The sequence below is a fragment of the Pagrus pagrus genome (genome assembly GCF_965226575.1).
Source record: "Pagrus pagrus genome assembly, chromosome: 11".
In the NCBI taxonomy this organism is placed as follows: Eukaryota; Metazoa; Chordata; class Actinopteri; order Spariformes; family Sparidae; genus Pagrus; species Pagrus pagrus.
The window spans coordinates 19,470,607-19,492,746 of NC_140195.1; the positions used below are offsets into that span (position 1 = coordinate 19,470,607).

Sequence of the window (22,140 nt, forward strand, 5' to 3'; positions counted from 1 at the left end):
ACAATGCTGATTCTTTTTTTTTTTAAATTTCATGCGCTGTGTCAGTCTGATTATGAGCTATAAGACTTAGCAGTCGTGCCTCTGGAAAGACTGGGCTGTGTCTTACATCAGTTACGAGGAAGCCATGTCTGAGTTTTACCACACTAACTACAGATTATATAGCTTTTGCACTACAATAATTTCCTAGAGGCTTTTTTTCTGACAGTAGTTAAGCAAAAAATCATCTTCAGAAAGAAACACAAGTATAGATATGTAAAACTTCAAATCTTCTTTTATACTGCATTATTATTTCATGATTGAAAAATCATACAGTAGCTGCACCTTATTGTTGGGCGGTGAGGACAAACAGAACGCAACATACCAGGTGTGATTGAGACAAACAAAGATATATGGAAGAGATTCCCTTCAAATCTTTTTTTTTTCTCTCTTCTTTATTCATTTGGAAGGAATGCAAGTACAATGTACAACAAAGACACAGCACCAAGCAATGGAGAGCAGAAGAGATGAAGCTGCTGTTGGAGGAGGAGGAGGAGGAGGAGGGCGCTGTACAGAGAGGAGAGGGCCAGGTTTAAGGGTCAACCAGAGGTCGTCCAATCAGGCTTGAGCACCAGGTGTCTCAGCCACGGGCCAAACGTCTGCGATTAATCACAGTCTGGTTATTACTTGTCAGACGTCCATGGGCAGGCCTCTTCTGGACAGAGGAAGGGAAGATTGACCTCAAACGTTGATCCAAGGATGACTTGGACAATTCTGCCCCCTTAGTGAAGAATGTCAGGGAGGATTTCTGCTGCTTCTTTTAGGTAACTGCTGTCCCCCCTAGTGTACCTCAAGCCCATGGTCATTAACTACTTCACATCTTCACAATCCACCAAACGGCACCAAAGATACACTACAAGGTATGCATGGCTGCATTATTTTTTTTTTTTTTCTCCATCGTCCAGTTTGACACCCACATCCATGACTAACCATCACTTTAAAGGATTTTGGAAACACAACGGGAATTACACTACACGTGAACGTTGACAGTAAAGTTTAGTGTCTGAAAGCCAAAATTGTACCTCTTTACCACCCCTTCATAAACCTGACATGACAGTTTTTAGACATTGTTTTTCTCAATCGAATGAATTTGCAGCTGCGTGTGCTTCCATTTGTGTATAAAATATGACATTTGCGAGGAGACACAAATTATGCAGGTCATGTCAAAAACACAGTCATTAAAGGGAAACCTTGCCATGTCAAGTTCATGCATTTGACTTTCCGGCACTTCTGTAATTAAAAGTGGCTTGTTCATATAAAGTTATTTCATACAAAATCAGAGTTTGTACAATTCGACTGCCAAACTACACGTCTATGGCATCCCTCTAACATTCATGTACCAAATCACACAAAACTACTAAGTTCAAAGATGCTGCTCCTAATGTGGGTTTTAGTTATAACACTGTACTTTGCTCGAGAGAGTATTGGAAGGGCTCTGCAGCATAATTCTGCAGGCTTTGTTGAGAGATGGAAGAAAATGGGTTGTACATTAAACACCGGGGGAAGGTGAAAGGCCTGCCTCATGTTTCTTCACGGGGAAATTAAATTTTAGGCAGACTAATGTAAGATGTGGGATGTATTGAACAGCACCAGCAGCTTGAAATGTACGGGAGAGGATCAGGGCGAGTGTAAAAAAATATCTTGCGTTCTGACTTCTTTCCTTACTACTTTAATCTCAGAATTAAAGACAAAAAAAATGAATAAATCAGAGTGCTGAGAAAAAAGAAGCCAGAACTCTATTCATTTTTTTTCAGTGGCCCTTAAACATTTTTCTGTAGAAATGAGACAGAGCTGTTCAAAGGTTGTAGCTGAAGGAGGAAACTGTAGCCATTGTTGTGACATTGGATCTTGAATTAATGATTATATAAATTAAATTCCCCACTTTTCCTGATGAATATTCTTAATTTCCTGTCAGGAAGCTTAATTTCCTTTTTTTTTACATTTCAGATAAGAGATTTAAGATTGAGAATAATTCGGCCTTTACATCTTAGTGATTTTTCACTGTTCCTTGGTCCTGGATATCCATCTTTCTTATAAGGTAATATCCATATTACTCAATTACAATTCAATAATGCAAGAAATTATCATGCAAACATTATCTCAAATACTAGTTTTACTGATGCGGCAGCCCGTTCTGTGACTTGAACAAGGGTGTGAGCCTACTCTATAGGACTTACTACACAAAGTGGTTTTCTATCCAGCTGGATTCTGAAAGCATATCTAAAAAAGAAGAGAAACTGGGCTCATTCTGAAACATTAGCATGCTCAGAAACTACAATCGCCACCATTTGAATAAATACAACAGGTACACTGTGTGTATTAAAAGCACCTAATATCCACACGCACACACACAGAAGTTCTCAGAAAGTCCAATCAAAGTCCATCGTGATGCAGCAACTCAAATCGTATCCTTCCTCATACGTGTCACTCGCACATCATGGTAGCATACATTTTACAGAAGTAAAATCTTTAAGGTAGAGACGGAGAGGGAAGTGCAGTGATCGGACTAGCTCCCACAAGTGGATGTATAACTCCAGAGGACCTACATGACGCTTTCTCCTCAGTGCATTCTCATCGGTCAGTGTGTTGACTATGGCTATGCAAAGGTTTAAACTAAAAGTAGGATTCCCTCTGCTCTCACTAAAGCCTGCTTCTATGGACTCTTACAGTACTGGAGCTACGTGTAATGGATTCTTTTAACACACAAGAGGATTATTTCAGCACACACACAGCAGGGATCTGATAACATCTTGTTATTCAGTACAGCAGGACAGACATGTAGAAGACATATGCGCGTGAACATCTTTTGTCTCATATTCCAAAAAATGAAACTGTCAGCATGACTTTGGATTATTCCACAGTGTGAGTGAGTGCACAGATCATCTAAACAAACCCCTTCTGCACTAACTCCCTTTGACCTTTGAGGAATACTTAAGCAAGTGTTTTGAATGTGGAGGCCCTGAGAGGTTTACAGGGAATTTAGTTGGATTATCTCTTTAATTGCTCCAGATGTTTGGACTTCTGGTGGCATACTGTCGACCGATCAAGGACCAAACCAACTTGCTGGACGTGACTGATTTAAATGATGAAATGCTTGGATGAAACTAAAACAAAAGACTTTAAAAGGAGTCTTTTTTTGTTGTGTGAATGTGCACAAGAGGCTCCATTTGAGCACCACTGGCAGTAGTCTATCAGTCGGGATCGTGGGTGGCAATTTCAGATACTAGGGCACTGACACTTCTGGTCCAAAGGGGGGCACTCTCGTCTCAGGAAATCAGGACTGCAGGAGAGAAAGAAAAGATAGTCAACCTTTAATCCCTGGTGCTCAATGGGAGGGTTGTGAGGCTAAAGTCTCAGCCAGATATTATTATTTGGAGTTAAAATGGCCCCCCATACCTCTGATGCACCGTGTCGATCCTCAGTGGATGACTCTGTTTCCCTGACAACAACCGCCTTGGTCACCTGCATGTCAGGATGCTGCTGCTTGGCTTCCTGTATTGCAATAGCCAGAGCCTGCAAGGAAAGGATGAATCACATTAACACAGGCACTAACAAAAATGCCACTTTTGGGAAATAAGTACACAAACATGAATACAAGGTGTTACTAGCTTGTAATAAGTAAAAGAAAATCCACCAATGGAGCACGTGAAATTAGTCTAAAAACAAGTCCCGTTTATCTCACTGAAATGCAGCTTTCTAAGGAATTGTGTGATGAGATTTTATGATGAGGATTTAGACAAACATGCTTCGCCTATGCTTCACTTTTCAAAAGATTTTTGTCGTTTTATGGATCATGACTGAATACCAGTCCAGTATCCAAAGGTCCTTTTCAGTGTTATCATGAAATTCAATGTAACACAAATTAAACTCCAGAAAGACAGATTTTTCTACACAAGAAGTTTTTTTATGCCTGCAAATGGATATTTCTAATCTATAGTAAATCTAAAAAATTACTGACAGATTAGCCCATAATGATATAATAATTAGTTGCAGCCCTGCTTACAAAGAACAGATGATTTTCTTTGTATATTTCATTGGCTACAATTGTTAAAACTGAGTGCTTCCATAAAATACAGCTTATAAAGGTTTCCCGTGTTTCCAGCAGCCTGTAACGACCCTGCACATAGTTCATTTGGTCTCACCTGTTCCTGGTCTACATCATCATCTCCTGTGATTATGATTCTCTTCTCGATCCTCGTCTCTGAGTAGCCTCCTTTCACCGTCTGCAACACAGAGTGGCTTTTCTTTTAATAGCCTTCAGAAGCAGAGTCCATATTTAACTCGATTTAGACAGAAGAGATTAGAGGCCTGAAATCATAAGCTCTTGTTAAGTTCTGCTTCTGCTTCTCTACCTTGGTGACATGAGTGGTTGCCGAGGTAACGTTTTCAGTGACGAGGATGGGCGACCCTGACGCCTCCCTTCCAAGACTGCCCATGTGCACCTGAGGGAGCAGAACAGCTGTAAGCACGAGGCAAACACTGTGATCACACACACATTCAATGTTTCCAAATCATTACAGACAGTCAGGCTCATTTTCATAAACCCCTGTCTTTTGTAAGTAGGTTTAAACCCAGGAGAGCCGGACGGAGTGTGCTGCAGGTTGAGTTAAAATTGGACAGGTCCTTCTGTTTGTACTCACAGGGGAAACACTCTGTCTCGTAGAGTAAGAAACTTCACCCAGGCCAGTTAAACCATGATCCTGAAAAAGACAAATTCAATTAGGGGACTTTTCAAACACAATCAAGCGGTTTTTGTACCAATTATTATTTTTTAGCCATAATATTTCTCACTGGAATAATATAATTAACCTGGTCTGTGAACTCCACGATGGTCGTGGTGACCTCCGACCCGTTCGGCTGAGTCTCCGTCCTCACGTCCGTCTTCCTCACTGTGGGTGTGGGCATGACATCACTGGCCTCCCGGCTCAGCGGGGTGACGGCAGAGACGCGACCGGCTTCTCTGTGCGAATGATCTCTGTCCATCGACGATGACACTGGCACTGACCTCTTTGGTTTTTTGGGGACCACAGGCTGAAGTGAGGAAGAAAGGAAGGAAGAAGTTTAAGCTCTTACACGTGCGACAGATGAGCCTCAACATCTGTTTTACTTGACATCAATGGGAAAACGGCTTTAACTGATGTAAGTTAAAAACACTTTTCTGACAACGAAGGCATTTATTGAAGCGTCTGATGGATAATGTGCTTTGAGCTCAGTGATTTAGAGATATTTTATATTAGAAACAAGATAAAAGAGGAAAGAAAAACAAGCATTAAGAGTCTTTCTTCATGACTTGGAGCATTCGAATGCTGTCAGAATGTTTTATTGCAGACAATTATTAATCCCTTTATATTGTACAGCTTTTTGACAACACTAGACAAACACATTAAAATCTGTGACAAACACTTCGGGTGTGATCGCACCATCATTTTTTGTTTTCATTTGAACCACAGTGGAAATGATCTATTTTTATGTTTCATTGACGTTACCACTGACCAGCTTCTGCGCAGGCAAACTCGAGCTAGAAAACAAAACTTTCACGATCTTATTAACAGCTCGTTTTGGGTGGCCTTCAGTCGCACTTTGTTAAAAGATTGGGTAACACTCAGAAGTGGATATGGTGGTGGAGGAGGATGGAGATCCAGTCCCACTTCATGTTGTTTTGCTCAAACACTTGCTGAATATATTTCCCATGTGCTTCTAGTTAAAGGTTCTATATGAGGTTTAGGACAATATAAAGCAGCAAACAAAGTTACCCAGTGAGCATTTTTTCATTGAAAAAAATGCTTAAAAAAAAAACGCCTGAGGTCACGAGTGGAAAGACGTTCGGAAATGGTTCAAAAGTAAACATTTTTTGTTGTTTGAACGTTCGTATTTAGACAGTTATTCAGCGTGAATACTGGCTGTCAACTAAGAAATGTGAAAACCAACGATGGACTCTTTGCACATTGTATAAGATAAAACACGTCTTTACAGTAAATCCTGGAATAACAAATTTCACTGCAGGAGTAAGGAATTGAACCATCAACCACTCTACTGGCCACTCTGTTTCACCACAACAGCCACACACACTCACTCTCGCTTGTGCACTTTGCCCCACCAGTTTCTTATTTTACTTTTATGTATAAAGGACTCATGATGATGACTTATGATGTCCTGGAGGCTTCTCACAGCCTCTATAACTCTGTGTTTACGACACTCCATTTGAAACATGAAAGCCGTGAATACATGAATGAATAGCTTAACATGAATAGCTTAAAAGTGATCGATGTCTCTCTTCTAACCTACAAATGAACAAATTATTAAGATGATCACAACTTTTTGCGTTGTGACACGTTGATGTTGTAAACACATTTTATCTCGATGAAAAGACGTGTTGGATGTTGAATATCAGCAAATAAAAAACAACACTGAAATCCCGGTTGGTGCTCGGTAGATTTATCCTTGTGTGTCATGTTTCACTTTCCACTTCCTGTGTTTGTCTGTTCCTGCTCTTTTTCTGTGTACACCTACGTCTCATTCACCTCAATGTGTTCAAGTCTGTGTTTTCCCCTCACTCTTTGTTGGTTCGTCTGCTGCGTTTCTTGGTGCCGTCTTCCTGTTGCGTTTTCCTGCATTTGCTGTCTGTGTCCTCTTGGTATTCTGGTCTGTATTTGCTTTTTATTTGTACTCAGTTTGTTTTTTTGCTTGTGGATTGCTCCTGTTTTGTTGCCTGACTTTCTGCCTGCCTTTTGTTTGAATTATTTGATTTTTTGACTTTTAGTTTTGCATTTGGCTCCTCAAAATTTAGCTAATTGTGACAGTCACTGGGTAATGTGGAGTAATGGCATCCGTGCATTTGAGCTACAAGCTGCTACAGGGCTCCAACTGTACTCAGAGCTGACTTTTCTACACTTTGATGCTTCATAATCTCCATGTCTGTTTTCATTAGTGACTGGCTGCAGTAGGCATGACACTCAACTAATTACTAATATTATATACTTGTTCTGCGAGCACTGCAAACGCTAGATATTGCTGAATGTCATATATAGCACCTTTTAAAACTCAGATATGGGTGTGAAACACTTGCATATATGCATATTTTCAGGTGGCTAAAAATAGAAAAGTACTTATAACGCTGAACCTATGAACTAATCAAACTAAAGGAGAAAGTTCTCCACACACATGGAAACAGTACCTGCCCATGTTTGACCTCTGGTCGGACTTCTTCAGACTGGATGTGTTTGGCTGGAGGGCTGCTGCTGGCTCCTCTGGAAAGAGGCGCGGACACTAATGGAGGAGGCGGTTCAGAGGGGCCCTGATGCTGGAGCAAGTCGATGCCAAAGCACAGACCCCCGTCAGGGGACAGATCCCTGTCTCCCAGCTCTGACATGCCCCGGGAGAACTCCTCCATCCCCGTGTGCAGGTCCGTGAGGACGGTGAAATCTACTTCGGCCTCCAAGCTGGACGTAGAGCTGACCGTGATGCTGGAACATTTGCGCTCGATGCCCAGGTGGGTTTCCTTCAAGTACAGGATCTCGTGGTCCTGGTCGTCCTCTGAGACGGAGCCCAGGCGTCTCTCCCACGGTTCCATCTGCAGAGAAAGATACAGAACATTAAATCAGTTAAATCATTGATCAGAATTGGACATGTAAGTCTGTTTTCCAATAAATACAGATATGAATAAAATCTGTAACAGCAGCAGAAAACATTATAAATCAGATTAAGCTATTGGGAAATATTAGCAGTACTAAAGACGGCCTTTTAATGAATCCAGAACAGCATCATCATTTCCACATTTTGCAAATTAACACAAACATGCTAATGAGAACATCTTGAAGACAATGTGTTGAACAACTTATTTCCAAAAATAGGAGGAAAGCAGTAAAGAGACGTGTGGAGCTGAGAGAAGAGAGACTCACTAAAGCTTCGTTGAAAGGCTCCTCATGAATAGCAGGTGTGGGAGGTGTCTCCTATAGAAGAAAAACAAACAGCAAGAAAACGTTAATATAAAACAACTAGAGCACGAGTGAGTGTATAGAAATTACAACAACAAACTGTGATACATCTCTACAATATGTAGCTAACGTGTGCTTAAATTGTATCAGAAAAAGAGCAGGAACGTTCTGTCTGCAGCACAACTCATGGCTGATTAAAGAAGAGTCTGTCAGATTTTGAAGAACCACGTTTTCAATAGATCATATTCACATGGTGGCCATTTTCCTCTGACATCACGCTCAGGGCGGGGAACCTCAAATGCTGGGATAATGCTACGCTGCTGTGTTCTAGATCGCAAATCGTATAAACGTTGGGAATCTGACAGTTTGTTTTCATTTCAACGATTCCCGATTGATCAGCAAAGGAAGAGATGATGAATATTTAATACAAGTGGCCATATTTCAATGTAAAACAACATACTTGATATTATCAAATATGTTGTTTTACTTTTTTCACTAGGCATCATCATTTTAGTTGCTGATCAATTGTAAGGCAGTGAAATGATATCGATTTTTCAGATTTCTGACGTATATTCGACATGTAACCTGGCAACACAGCAGAACAAAATTGAGCGTGGTGTCAGGGGAAAACGGCCATCTTGTGAATATGGTCTCTGTACTTACACTTTTTAAACGAGTTGTTTTCAGACTGGGTGGAGCTCAGTGCGATATATCTTACAAAGTGTATCCCCCAGACTCCAGGGCTCATGTTAAACTTGCACAATAAACACATCAGAGAATTCCCAGAGTCTGTAAAGCTAAAGGCTACCGTCTGAAGCATGCACAAAGGATATATTTCACACGCTGACATCATTAAAATGACTGCAAGTGCTCTAGAAATGCCATGCACTGAGAGGTTAGACTTTTCAGAACCCCTTGCAGGAACGAGGTATTCATATTCGTAAATGCAGCATATGAATGCCTGAGCCCTGAAGAGGGTTGGCAGCTCTGCAGCCTGTGATTACATCTAATCGCCTTTTTCATTTTCTGCTATTGCTACAGAGGTGCCAAGGCAGAACATTTGGATCAAATGCCCTTCTCAGCCATTTACGAAAAGGATCTAAATTATGTGAATAAGAGGTTTCAAAGAAAAATGGTGGAAAGGTCTTGGGCTCCTTGCAACAGCAGCCACCTTTATCCCGTGAGGATGTTGGAAGGAGAGACCCAGGTGTTAACGTGACAAAGTTTAGGTGGGGGTAAATAAGGGGACGCCTGAAGCTTAAGCATTGTGATCTTTGCTTAAAGGCCCGCAGCGTTCTGAAATGGCCAAGCAGATGTCAAGCTTTTGCGGAGGAGGAAAGCAAAAAGCCCTCTGGGCCAATGATGCGATGCTGAGGAACGTGAACTTTTGCTTTCTCATACACAGCCACATGAGTTCTGAAGATGTGTGTGTGATTTTTTTGGGGGGAGGGGTTTTTTTTGATGGTGAAAACAAGATCGACATCGCCTGAAGCTCATGCAATGCTTTACTTTCCGATGATGGACAAACAGGTTAGGGGGGCAGATGGTTTACCGCTTGCTTCCTCTTGGCTGTTTCTTGGCCGGGCGTCCTGTGGTGGACGTGGCTGTTATCCGTGTTGCTCTGTCTGTCTCGGGACCACTGCGTCTTCAGAGGGAGAGTTCGAGGGGGAGCCGTCGGAAATCTGGAGCTTGAGAGGAGACTCTCTTTGAACTCTGAGTTTTGAAAATGATCTTCATGTGTCATGCCTCCTCGCGTCCAGGGACTTTGTCCTGCTGCCAGCTCCTTCTTGATCTGCTGATGTAGACTCTGCTGCTGATACGACGTCACGGCTTCATCGTGGTATCTGGCGGCACCTGCATTTTCCTTGACAGCATCTGTGGCAGACTGCGCCAGAGTATTATCATCCCCTCTCCTTCCTGCCTCACAGGATCCATCTTTTGATTTTGTCATATGTACGTCCCCCGTCGCAGCGAAGATGCCTCTATCATACTGGCTTTGAGTTTGAGGGTTTACACCTTTGTTCTCTTTATTCAAAGACTTCTTTGATCGCTGTGGCTTGAGAGGCACTATTTTGGCAACCTCTGAGTGCGAGTTCCCTGTCTTGCTGTAATCTTTCGCTCCTGTAGGGCTCCTGTCTTCAATTTTCTCACAATGCATCGCGTCACTCTCACGTCTAGCACCGTTGCCCTGTGGGAGAGAATCGACAGCCGCCGGAGTTTCAAAGGTCTTCGGTCTCTCTCGATGAGGCTCATACTGACAATGCCTCACATCTCTGCTGATCATCGCACTCCTCTGTTTGTCAGGTGGAGATCCATATCCATTTTCTTGAAAGACATTCCTCCCTAATACAGAATCATGATGCCCATTAGTTGCTACCATTTCATCCATCGGGTTCATATCAGTTTGTCCTGTTTTTTTAAAGTCCGTTTCCTGTTTGGGAGATGTTCCAGGTCTAGTTTTTAAAGAGTCCCTGGGTGTTTGACAAGTGTTCACATTCGCTTCAGTCCAGGGCGTCACAGAGAACGTGCCTCTACCCACAGAGGAGGTCTTACTCTTATCCAGTTTAGAGTCCAGCGCTCCTTCATAAGCATCCTGCTTGTCAATCAATTTGGTCTCACCGGTCGCCTATGTTGACATAGAGTAGACAGTTGCATTAGCCTAGCTAGATACACTGCGCTACCATTTGTGATGCCATTGATACCCCAATTAATTACTGTAGAGGAATAAACACAGTGATTAACTGGGGGACCTACAGACCTACGACTGTGCAAAGATTTTAAGATGTTTGTTGTGATTTTCTGAGATTTGGCTCTATGGAATCAAAGGAGTAGATAGATTGGGGAAAGGTTGACCAAAACAACATTTATAGAAAATCATTACACATAGAGACTAATTGTATTAAGTAACTTGGGAATGGGGTGTCGTTCTTACTTGTTTGCGCTCGGGGGTTCCTCCAGGAGGAGTCACTGAGGAGAGGCGTTTCTCCCTCTGGGCCATCTTGCTGTTCGGCTGCCTCAAAGCCCTCTTCAGCTCGTTGATGCTGGCCTGGTGCTTTTGTATAACATCTTCTGGCTTATCCAGGAACTGCTGCTTACACAGTGGACACAGTCACACCAGGGACACAAATTAACATGATCTGAAGTTTTTACATTCTAGTTACACTCATTTGTAGATAATTCTCTAACTGCTCCGATGAGGGTGTGGTGTGTGATTGTGTGTTTTCTGTTTGTTTTTCCTGTCTTTGCTGAAGGATGAACTAAATGCTGCATGATGACCAGAAATACATACAGACCTTATCATTGCATACAGAGTTCATGAGTTTTTATAGACATTTTTTTCTATTACCTTGCAGCCTTGTAGACAAAAAGACATTCAGTTGAAGGTCTGTAGGTTTAAGGGGACAGGTCAGCCCCAAAATCAAGACTACAGATTGTTCCTCTTACCTGAAGTGCTGTTTATCCTTCTAGATAGTTCTGGTGTGAATCGCAGAGTTTTAGAGATATCGGCCTTATCTTGAATATAACAGAACTACATGGCACCCTGCTCGTGGTGCTTAAAGGAGACCTTTTATGAGTTTTTATATTGGTTCTTGTGCATGTAAAAGTCAGCACCGAGAGAAGCTCCTCTCTCCCACAGAAAACGCTGCTCCTGAAACGCCTCGTCAGTAGTCCCAGGAGCTTAAACAGAGTGTTTCAGACAGAGGGGGAATACAGAGCTGCAGCACTGGACAGTATGAGAACGCTGATGTGTTTTTGAGCATTAAAGCATGTAATTCTATTCTATTAGTAACCTAAAATAAAATTATGAACCTAAAACTGAGCATAAAACGTCTCCTTAAAAAGGAGACTCACCAACAATGTCTTTTTCTAGACCTGGCTACTCAAAATCAGGGGGTCAGACCTTGTTGTCAGCAGTTTCAAGTAGGAACTATTTTCTCTATACAGTATCAGGAAGCATGTATCTACTCATGGACGAGGGACTCATGCTTGTGATAGAATTTAAACATTAATGGCGTCCTCCCTAGCTAAGCTGTAATGTTAGCCAATATCTACAAAACTCAGCAACTCACACCAAAAAAAAGAGGAGAAATAAGTTGTTGTGATTTTGGGGTGAACCGTCAGAACTGTATAATAAATAACCATTTGAACTCTGCCCGAGTGAGAACCTAACAGTCTTTGGAAGATGAAGAGCAAAGTGTCAGACTCCTTGACACTGTAATTATTTGTGAGTCGAGACGTGAAACAAAAAAAACACACTAACTGAGTAAAGAGTTCAGAAAATATAAACCTGACATGCAAAACTATGATATTGCATCAAAGAAAGTGGTGCGCCAGACAAAACACACGAATAAACAACCTGAATGTTTCAACATGAACTCCACTGCTGCCGCTGCTGCTCTAACAGTAAGTGACAGTCACAGTTACGAATAAGAAATCACAGCACGCCTGATGAGGGTCACACACAGCACATGCCAAATAGAGAGGACAGGCAGTACCTCCTGTTTGGGCCGAGGGGTGGCCAGATCCTTGTCCGACAGACGAGGGAGCCCGAGGTGGGGCAAGTGACATGAAGTGAAGGGTTTTGAGCAAAGCAGGAGGTTGAGGGTTGGAGGGTTGGAGTGGTTGGAGGGGAGGGAGGGAGGGTCGGAGAACAGATGCGTGCAGAGACAAAGAGGTAAAGTGCTGCAGGTGAGTCAAAAAGGCAGGCGGCCGGACGGACAGACAGACAAACAGAAACAGTTGACACCATCGGGGCTTCAGACTAAGAGCTGTTAAGCCGTTTAATGTTCTGCCAAGAAGACAGGGACAATCCATTTCAGCGTTGGCCAATTGATAATTAATGCACTCTCGTATTGACTGAACAGAAGTGCTTGGAGAGGGGGATTATTCCCATACTTCTTCATCCAAAGGTTTGGTGAGAAGGCATTACAAAACCACAAATGAACAGACCGTTTAGTGGCTAATGCAACGCCACCATTTCCTGCAGTAGTTAATAACACTTCCACACAAACGTACACAGGAATAATACGAGACTGGAATCACTTGAACCAGATGAATAAGAAAGTGATATTAATGTGTGCATCTGTACAAGTAAATCTAGAAAGGCTGTGGCATGAAAATAATCTAAAAATAATTAATAATTAAATAAATTGCTGATATTTCGACGCATCTCAGCCGCGGCACCAGGAGATTTGTCGTCTGGGGAGCAACCGATTCACTGAATTACCAACAGTGCTCGAGGGCCATCTGTTTATCCTGCTAAAAACAATCAATCCCTCTAATTTCACACAGGGACACTGTTAAAGAAGCACAAGTGCGAACATGTGTTGACGATTGAAAAAAAAAAAGCTGGAAAGCTTCTTCCACTGGAGTGCTACGCTTGAAATCACAGTGGATAGAAAACCTAATATGAATTTCCACGGAAACTATTTTCCAGCGGGGCGGACACGCAACACGAAAAGAAAAGGCCTGTTTATCAGACATTTTGTGTCCATTCATCTGTAGATCGATTCATGCAGTTTCCATGGATAATACTCAGTAGAATCCAGGAAGTCGTGACATGAAAAAATAACATTCCCTCCAGAGACAAACAATCAAAAAAGGATAAGTTGTGTTTAACAAACACAGAGTATGGGTGCATGACTACAACAACCAAAACCACATAGAGAGACACTAAGGTCCAAGGCCAAAATACCTCTGGTTTTGAGTCACTAGGCGAGCCTGCCTCCTCACCCTGCAGGAGAGGACGGGGTCAGAGAGAAGAGAGCAGAGGTCAGCAAAGTGTGTTAACATTACAGCAGGGAGAAGAGAAGAACTGTTAGAGGCAGGATGCTGGGTAAGAAAGAAAGAATAACATCTGCAGCAAACTATCCCGTTAGAGTCTTTTAGGAGGAGAGAAAAGAGGAGTCATACTGAGAAGTCTTACAAGTCTAAAGAGGAGCAGAAGAAAGAGGAAATTAGGCCAAACAGAGAAGAAGTAGGGGCGGTGACGACAGTCTTGAATGAAAAGGAATGTGAGGGCGAAGGATGAAGAGTGTTAGTTAGAAGTTGAGGGATTTTTGCGACTTGGGGAGCGACAGCTGCTGTGGATTTGTTCAAACGAGCCAAAAGAGCTTCTTTTTTATGTTTTGTTGTACTTTTCACAAAATTTCACAAAAAAAGTTTTCACACTTGAAAGGAAACATTTCATTTATCAGGTGAGTTTGATAACATTGTCGAGTTGTGTGGGATCAGGGGAGTTGTAGTCTTCATTGTTAAACGACCACTGCTGCTGATGGTAGAAATGTTCATGGAAAAGGTAACGTTAAGTTTTATTCAGGTTATGTGTAGTCATGTTTATTCACAATAGAAACATCCAATATTAACTATTGTCAACACAGTGTGAAGAAATAAGAGTTTTGACAGTGTGACATCTGATTACTGAGTTGCAGAGATGTTTACTGAAGTTAGCATGCTAACCAGCTAGTCCTGGCCCGTCCAAACACTCCCCTGGTGCCCCGAGCTCCCAGTCAGGAGCGCTAGCTTCAGGCTAACTGAGCAAAGTAGCTGATGGCAGCTACAGCTACCAGCAGGTAACAGTTATTCTAGTGAGGTGCTGCCCCCTATTTGTTTTGAGTGTAAATTAAACAGATTGCCAATTTAATGCAAGTACAAAACTCAACAAAATTATAATATAGATCTAGTTGTTTTTGACATTTTCATGCGGACATTTTAGACATTATCCCTTTAATTAACTGGCTGTGGCTCAGTGACCGTAAAAGTATTTGCTTCTTGTTTTAAGGCAGATTTCTGTGTATTTGAACAGTGTCCTATCCTCTCATCTTGTACCTTAAGCTCCAGAGTCTTGGTGGGCGTTGACATGTTGGCACCCTGAGTCTGCCTCTGAAATGGATCTTGGTCCTGAAGCTCATGCTGCTCCAGCTCCTGATCTGTGTACTGGTCCTGATCCTGGTCCTGATAGTGGTACTGTTCGTGCTCCAGGTCCAGACTGCCCTCTTGGTCCAGGTCTTCTCTGGACATGAACTGTGTGCGCTCACTGGAGCTTCGCTGCGACAGCTGGTCCATGCTGTCGCCCAGGGCTGAGGCTGGTGAAGTATGAAGAGAGGAAAACATCAACCACCTGGACTCGGGTGTCAGATATATCACTGGGCTCTGCTCCAAAATGAAATCGCACATTAAGAACTGCCTTCATTTCTGTTTTTGGAAAGGAATTTCAGGCTCTGACAACAGAAGGCTGTCAGTAGGTACTCCCTTTAAAAGTGTGTTTTCATGTATGTTTTTCTATCCATCAATTAATCCATTTTCGAAACCTGGAGCCAGGTTTTTTGGCCCTTTTATTGCCAATCCAGGAAATAAGAGTAAACATCAGTGTGGAGAGTGGAATAGACCCTTTGCATGGCAGACATTTTGACTTGTTGAAGCAGGAAAATGATCAACTGCACTCCATTCAGACGAGCTAGTAGTGGGGCTCTGGTAATGTGCATGCTCGCTCACTGATGACTTATTGGGACACTTAATGGAATGGAGCCCTTGTTAACGTTTTTGGTCACACAGGTGCTTTTCCTGCTTTGGCAAGTCAAAATGGCTGCTGTAAAAAGGGTCAATAGTCGAGATTCTTACCTCCATCGATGCTGCGGGGCAGCAGGTACCTCTTGCTAACGGACCTATCGAACTGTGGGGCAGGCCTGTCAATCAGAGCGCTGGCCTGTCTGGTCTGGGCTTGGGTCCGCCCGCTGTAGCGGAACTTGGAGCCAATCACTAGGAAGCCCTTGGGAGGCGGCTCCGGGGAAACCAACCTGCAGGAGAGTTCAGATTGTGTCAATCTACCACAAATCCCCCACGTTAACATCTTTCACTTAACACAAAGCTGCATTTTACTGGTCCCTAATTTCCTGAAAACTACAGCGTGTATGATTGAGGGAAAATAAGGAGAGTAGAGTTTTTGTTTTTTTCAGTTTTTTAGTTGGGGATTTGGGATTCCCTTGAAAGAACAGCTGAGATATTTTAGTTTGACATTTTGGAAAATATGCTATTTGCTTTCTTGGCAAGAGTTAGATGACAAAAGATGTCACTTTCATGTCTGTGCAGTAATTATGAAACTACCACCAGCTGGTTAGCTTCACGTCGCACAAAGACTGGAAATAGGGGAAAACAGCCAGTCTGGTTGTGTCCCGAGACAACAACAGCCAAATCCCACAACCATCACCTCTGAAGTCTCCTCACGTCTTGTCCTCACTGTGAGGCTGCCAGCCAAGACTCCAGCGCTTTTTATTAAACTAACAATAATCAGTTATTATTGGAAAACTTTTGTGGATTTCTCGGCTGGCCTACAAAGTTACATCGCACTGTTGCACTCATGCTTTTGTACTGTGTGCAGACATTAGGCTAACGTTACTCATGTTAGGAGATATGTCGGAGGGAGGCAGAGATCAGGAGCAGTTTCGTAAACTAAAAAAATAAAAAGGGAAGTCAGATTTATCTTTCTACTTGTATTAAATGATGAGAAAGAAGCCATGTGCAGTAATACAGAACATTGATGATGCCTCACAGTGAGAGGCATCAGATGCATCGACAATCGTTGTGTTTTAGGATCATTTGACAGCTGAATCATAATCGAATCAAATCTTGAGGCTAGTGAAGATTCACAGCTCTAGTCTTTGCAGAGTTTTCAACTGAGTACAAGGGCTGTATGTAAGTGTGACTAAAAGGGGCTATAGCTTATAGGTGTTAATTGAAATTAATGAATTACAGATGTACAAGTCTCCATTTTCCCTATAATTATTAGCCAATGATATTCTCCTCTTCAGGAACCTTTATGTAAAGGCTAGTCTGCATCCATTTGTTCCAACAGCTATCAGCTTGTTAAATTGATAGGCACTTGCACTTACTTACAGTACATTGAAAAGCACTTTACCTTACCCTCGACTACAACCCAGTGCCATATGTGTTTAACGATGTTTAATCGCTTCCTCTCGAGGAAATTGCACAGAACTGGACCCGTGAGGGAAAAGTGTTAGCGTTAATAGTGAAGAAATCGCCACAGCTGCATTATGAGTGAGCGCTACACTGTGCGATGTGTTAACACTTTCATGCAGGGACAGAAAACGTGTGTCGGTCTGTGAATCGGTCCTACCTGAAGAAGGTGTGGTGCTCAATGCAGACCTTCCACAATCGCTTTGAGGCCCGATGGTTGGGCAGCTTGAAGCCTATGGTGCTCTCAAACTGTTCGTACTGAGCGGTGAGGGGAAGGAGTGGAGGAGGAGGAGGAGGAGGAGGAGGAGGAGGAAGAAGAAAAGGAGAGTGAGGGGAGCGAGTGAGGGGAAAGATGGCGGGAAGGTGGCAGGGTAAATTGTGTTTACTCCGCAGCAATGGAAAAATCAATGTTGTTTTTCTGTTTGGAGATATATTCCTGTGTCTCCTGCTGCCACGTCAGGTAGATTTTCCATCTCTAACCAACCCACAAATTAGACGTTCTTGCGCTCGCTCCATCAAATGTTCAGCGGCGTGAACAGAAAAAGACGCTCTCAGATCAATATGTTATTAGCAATATAACAGGTCTTTAAACATTAAGATGGTCCATTCACGAGACAAAGCCAACTTTTGTTCCACGCACAAAAACATCTGTGGGGACAGTTTAAACTAAAAGAGCTTTAAAACACAATGACGACCCTCCAGGCAAATTTGAAGTGACGGCTGACTTAAGAGGATAGATGTGCAGAACAAAGCAGATGCACCGAGTGGACTCGCTGTTCACTGTGAAGATGTCAGTGTCAGTTTAACAGTGGATATAAAACACACTGCACATGCCCCGCAGGCCAAAGAATGAAGTAAAAAAACAGCAAATCATAACACATTTTTGGAAGTATAAAATCAGAGCACACATAATGTGGCTCAAACATTTGCAAGTGAAATCCTTGATGAAAGTGCAAATCCTCACGACTGGCTAATCACTTTAAAGTCACCGTAGAGGAGGAAGAGGGGAGGAGGAGGAGAATGAAAACATGACCTATCAGCCTAATCTTTAAGAACTGTATCTGTGAGGGCTATAAATACCGTCTGGAAAAAAAAAAATCCTCCTCGTCACTTGTCACATGGCGCGCTGCAGATAAATCACAGAAGTAACACTTTTATCAAACCATGAAATGGCTATTTATGCTGCCCGGAACGTGTCAAGAGAGACAATGATGTAATTTTAACAACTGTGAAACCATGAAATAGAAATGTGGAGTTGGCTCTTTACCAAATCATCCTTTATTCCACTTGCATCTGCTCTACCGGAGTGAGCTGTTCTAGGGGGATTGTGCATGCAATAATTGCGCAGTGAACTCTACAGTCAGGCAAGGTGCAACAGACAAGATCATTTTTATTTACCTCTCCTGGGCGAATCTTGATGTAGAAGTTGCTTCTCTTATAGGAGATCTTGAGGATTTTTGGCCAGGCGAATCGATTGATCCGTAGGCGGTCTCGGTAGATGAGCAGACCGTTGGCGCTCACGCCGAGCATTATGTCGATTCCTTCTGAGTCCTGATGAACAAAGAGCATCACCAAACTTCTGACAAAAGTGTTTTGACTGATAAAAAGTCAGTGAGCACTTAAGTTTTATCTGTGTACCTTAGCGTGATGCAGGTCCACGCCATACATCGAGAGCTTCTTGGCATTTTCTAGAAAGTTCACCTCGGCATCTGCAGGACTCATTCCCCTAAATGCCACACAAGATTCATCGCTTCTTTCATATTCATCCCACAAATCAACAATACCAGCATTTCTCATTATCCTCATGGCATTCAATTTAATTAGCGGAGTCATATTTTCTCTGACCTATAGTTATGGTGCAGCTCCATCACTCTCTCCTCCAGCTCACGTGTCTGGTTGGGCGCGAAGCGGAAGTCGCTGACGTAGTCGGGGCCGTGTTCCTCCGGCTCGTAGTCTCCCAGTTCGGCCTGGACGGTGTAGGAGCCCAGAAGGGCGTGAGTGACGAATGAGCAGGGCAGACGACCGGACAGGATGTCGTCCCTCAGCTGCAGGCACAGGTAGTACCTGAAGAGACACAGGAGGTGGAAATGCTGCTGACACTTCACTTCAAGGCTCTGGAGACAGCAATGTCCATGTGTATGCATGTCCACCACATTGGTCCAGACTGAAATATCTCAACAACTATTGGATAGATTATGGTACTCAGAGAATGACTTTGGTAAACCCCCTTTCATTTAGCGCCCCACCAAACTACTGTTCCTTTTCGACTGGTGTATGAACACGTTCCTGCAGAACTTATGACATTCAGCCTCAGTTGTAGTACTGTATGTGGTTAGTGCTAATTAGCAAATGATAGCATGCTAACCCACTTAACTAGGATGATGAACGGGCTAAATATTGAACCTGCTGAACATCAGATCGTTGGCACTGTCATTGTGTGTTAGCACACTATTGATAAAGGATAGGGTTAGGGTTAGCCCTCGATGCACAGACGAGCTTGTGCACCTACTTTGGAAAGGGTGTGTGCTAACACTTTTAGCTGTGCAGCTAAAAAAAATAGCATTATTAATGTCTTTTGAAATCAATAAGCTGTTTTGCTGTGAAATGATTCGGGAATACAACAATCAACCTTTCTTTTCATCAGCATGGGGGTGACTCAATAATGACTGAATTTTCATTTTAGGCCAGCTTGACTGCAGACTCACTTCTGTGCGAACATTTACAAAAGATTAAATTCTTCTCACTTGGCCATTGTCTATTTATTTATTTTGTCCAGCCAACAAAAAAATGTAACAGAACGCAGCTGGACAGCTCACTCAAATTACCGAAAAGGATTTTCTTTTTTCACTTTCTCCTAATACTTGTTGAGGTTTTCAGATTGTATTCACTGAGAAATTCCAGCGCCAGTCCAACAGAATTGTGGTGGAAATTCAATTAAAAAAACTCAACATGTCTTCCCAGAAAAACAATTTTCCAGGTAGTTAATATGATCCACAGACCTCCCTGTCAACCGTTGATTGTATTTTCAGCATAAAATGAGTTGTCGTGGTGAAAACGGCAAAATAATAATAATAAAAATAAACAGTTTTCACAGAGACTACAGTTTCAGTAGAAAGTGATTCAAATGTTGATGAATTTTCACTTAGTAATTTAATTGTGCTCGACGAGATCGTGCCCGGCCCATATGGACAAGAACAAAGACAGTCATGCAACATAACAGACGTGTCCTAAAAATCAGAGCTTGTTCTGCCACCAGCGGTTGGTCTCAGTTGGACGTTGTGTTGCTGGCACAGCAGTTTAATTCTAACAGCGTTACATCTTGGAAGAAATGTGACGAAGCAAACCTTGACAAGCATCTTTTATCTACTCCCCAAAGAGAGTGTTGGAGCAGTACCAACAGATGTTCTTTCTTCATGGCTGTGTTGTTCTTGTTGTTTGGTCATGTGTTTTTCTACAGCAGACCGCTAACCAAGATTATATTAACCACCATTATATTAACTTGTCTGTCTGAGGCTGATATGTTGCTAATTTATTGCTGGACTGACTATTAGATATTTTGCTCTTTCTTCTTTTACTCTTGTACGTCTCATTGCTAGATAAATGACAGTGTTTTGAATGGACGTGTATCTATACAGTGCTTTTCTAGTCTACCGACCACTCAATGTGCTTTACAAAGCTTGTCACATTCACCCACTCACACACTCATTCATACAGTGAAGGCAGAGGCTGGTATGCTCATCAGGAGCGATACAGCACTTCCTATACAAAGTGTCTCACAATATCTCTATGCTCAGTCATTCACATACACTCACACTTGACTCTTTTTATGAAAGCTTTTATCTCATTGTTTGTTTTCTTTTGTTTTGTTCAACATAAATAATGTTTTGTCACAATAGTGTGTCCAGTACTTCCTATGTTGATCCGTCACTGGTGATTGAGTATTTACCTTCCGTACGTTACGTGGTTATTCTTGTGAAATGGTCGTACTTTGGTCAGGTTAAGGCACAAAAACTGCTTGGTTAGGTTTCGGAAGAGATCAAGGTTTCAAGTACATTAACTACTACCCAGTCCGAACTGCTGGCTGCATGGCTAACTGAGCTAACTAGCTAATGGCAGCTACAGTGAGCAGCAGTAAGCGGTTGCTCTGGTGATATGCTTCCACAGTGCACCTTTAACTCAAACCATGATTTCCTTTCGAAGTAAATGGAAATACAAAAACACAGGATCTTTTTAGACTAAATAGGTAAAGTTAGTGTGTTTGTTAAATCTCATTAATTTCTGATTTATGATCACTCTGTCATTAAATTGGTTTTCACACTTTTATAAAAATCTTCCAAAGACTACAAAAGTTGGTGATTTATTTAAGTGTGTTAAACTGACTGCATTGTCTACTCTCTCTAGCTGTTCTGTTCCTTCTATAACGTCCTCATTACAACTCAACATATTAGCTTCAGTCAACCAAAACAAGTCAGGGGTTTTTTTTAAATACAAGTTCAAAAGTTGTTGTATTCAGACCTACCTGGTGATGTCTTCGATGAGCACAGACGGGTCTGGAGGGTAGAACTTAACAGAAAATCCAAGAATCCACGAACCAACTGTGGACAAACCACCGGCAAGGTTGTTTTGCAAATGACTGCTATTCATTAAAATTCTGTTTGAATTTGTTGGACTGTGTGTGTGTGTGTATGTGTGCGTGTGTGGGTGTGTGTCTACTGCACTCACCCCGTATTTGCTTCTTAATCTCTTTGGAGGGATCCAACCAATTCTGATAAGGAGAGAAAGAGACAATTGCCTTTGAGAAATTCAACCTCTGCAAAATCCTCCACCCTCACATTTTTAAGATTCCTTTAAAGTGCTGCTCTTCCCTTTTTTTAAATTTATTCCCTGGTTGAAATATATTCATGATACTAGAGAATAGATAAAGGCTTCTATAAACACTGAAAGCATCAATATTGGGGATATAAATGCCAGTTGAATCCGCTTCCTCTGCTTAATGTCACTAGAGCTTTCAAGGTGCACTGTAGACCCTGTGCACCATTTTTAAAAGGCCATGCTGTCTAATCACATTTTAAAAGGTTAAAGGCCATGTACCCCACACTCAGGCTGTAAGTGCCTAAGCACAGTTAAAAGGGCAACCAGGGACTCACTGCTTTATAACACCTGGAAAAACAGCTGGCTGGCTGGCTGGAAGGGTGAT

At 42.3% G+C, this 22,140-nt stretch overlaps 1 protein-coding gene across 3 annotated transcripts in view; it reads right to left on the bottom strand.

The window, feature by feature from the left end:
* Nucleotides 1-911: 911 nt before the first annotated feature.
* Nucleotides 912-22,140, bottom strand: part of LOC311265202 (band 4.1-like protein 1) — a 47,739-nt gene continuing 26,510 nt past the window's right edge. Inside the window, exons 5-23 of one of the 3 annotated variants that reach the window (XM_084366599.1) lie at nt 21,666-21,708; nt 21,463-21,538; nt 18,789-19,007; nt 18,582-18,669; nt 18,342-18,494; nt 17,104-17,201; nt 15,591-15,766; nt 14,799-15,055; nt 13,666-13,704; nt 12,467-12,496; nt 10,903-11,058; nt 7,935-7,985; nt 7,211-7,606; nt 4,846-5,067; nt 4,677-4,736; nt 4,389-4,478; nt 4,179-4,259; nt 3,433-3,549; nt 912-3,316 (exon numbers count right to left, since the gene is read on the bottom strand). In XM_084366599.1, the coding sequence (XP_084222725.1) occupies nt 3,311-3,316; nt 3,433-3,549; nt 4,179-4,259; nt 4,389-4,478; nt 4,677-4,736; nt 4,846-5,067; nt 7,211-7,606; nt 7,935-7,985; nt 10,903-11,058; nt 12,467-12,496; nt 13,666-13,704; nt 14,799-15,055; nt 15,591-15,766; nt 17,104-17,201; nt 18,342-18,494; nt 18,582-18,669; nt 18,789-19,007; nt 21,463-21,538; nt 21,666-21,708 (2,358 nt within the window). In that variant the 3' untranslated portion in view covers nt 912-3,310. The remainder of the gene's footprint in view (nt 3,317-3,432; nt 3,550-4,178; nt 4,260-4,388; nt 4,479-4,676; nt 4,737-4,845; nt 5,068-7,210; nt 7,607-7,934; nt 7,986-10,902; nt 11,059-12,466; nt 12,497-13,665; nt 13,705-14,798; nt 15,056-15,590; nt 15,767-17,103; nt 17,202-18,341; nt 18,495-18,581; nt 18,670-18,788; nt 19,008-21,462; nt 21,539-21,665; nt 21,709-22,140) is intronic. The other 2 variants (XM_084366600.1, XM_084366601.1) reach the window with 2 other exon arrangements.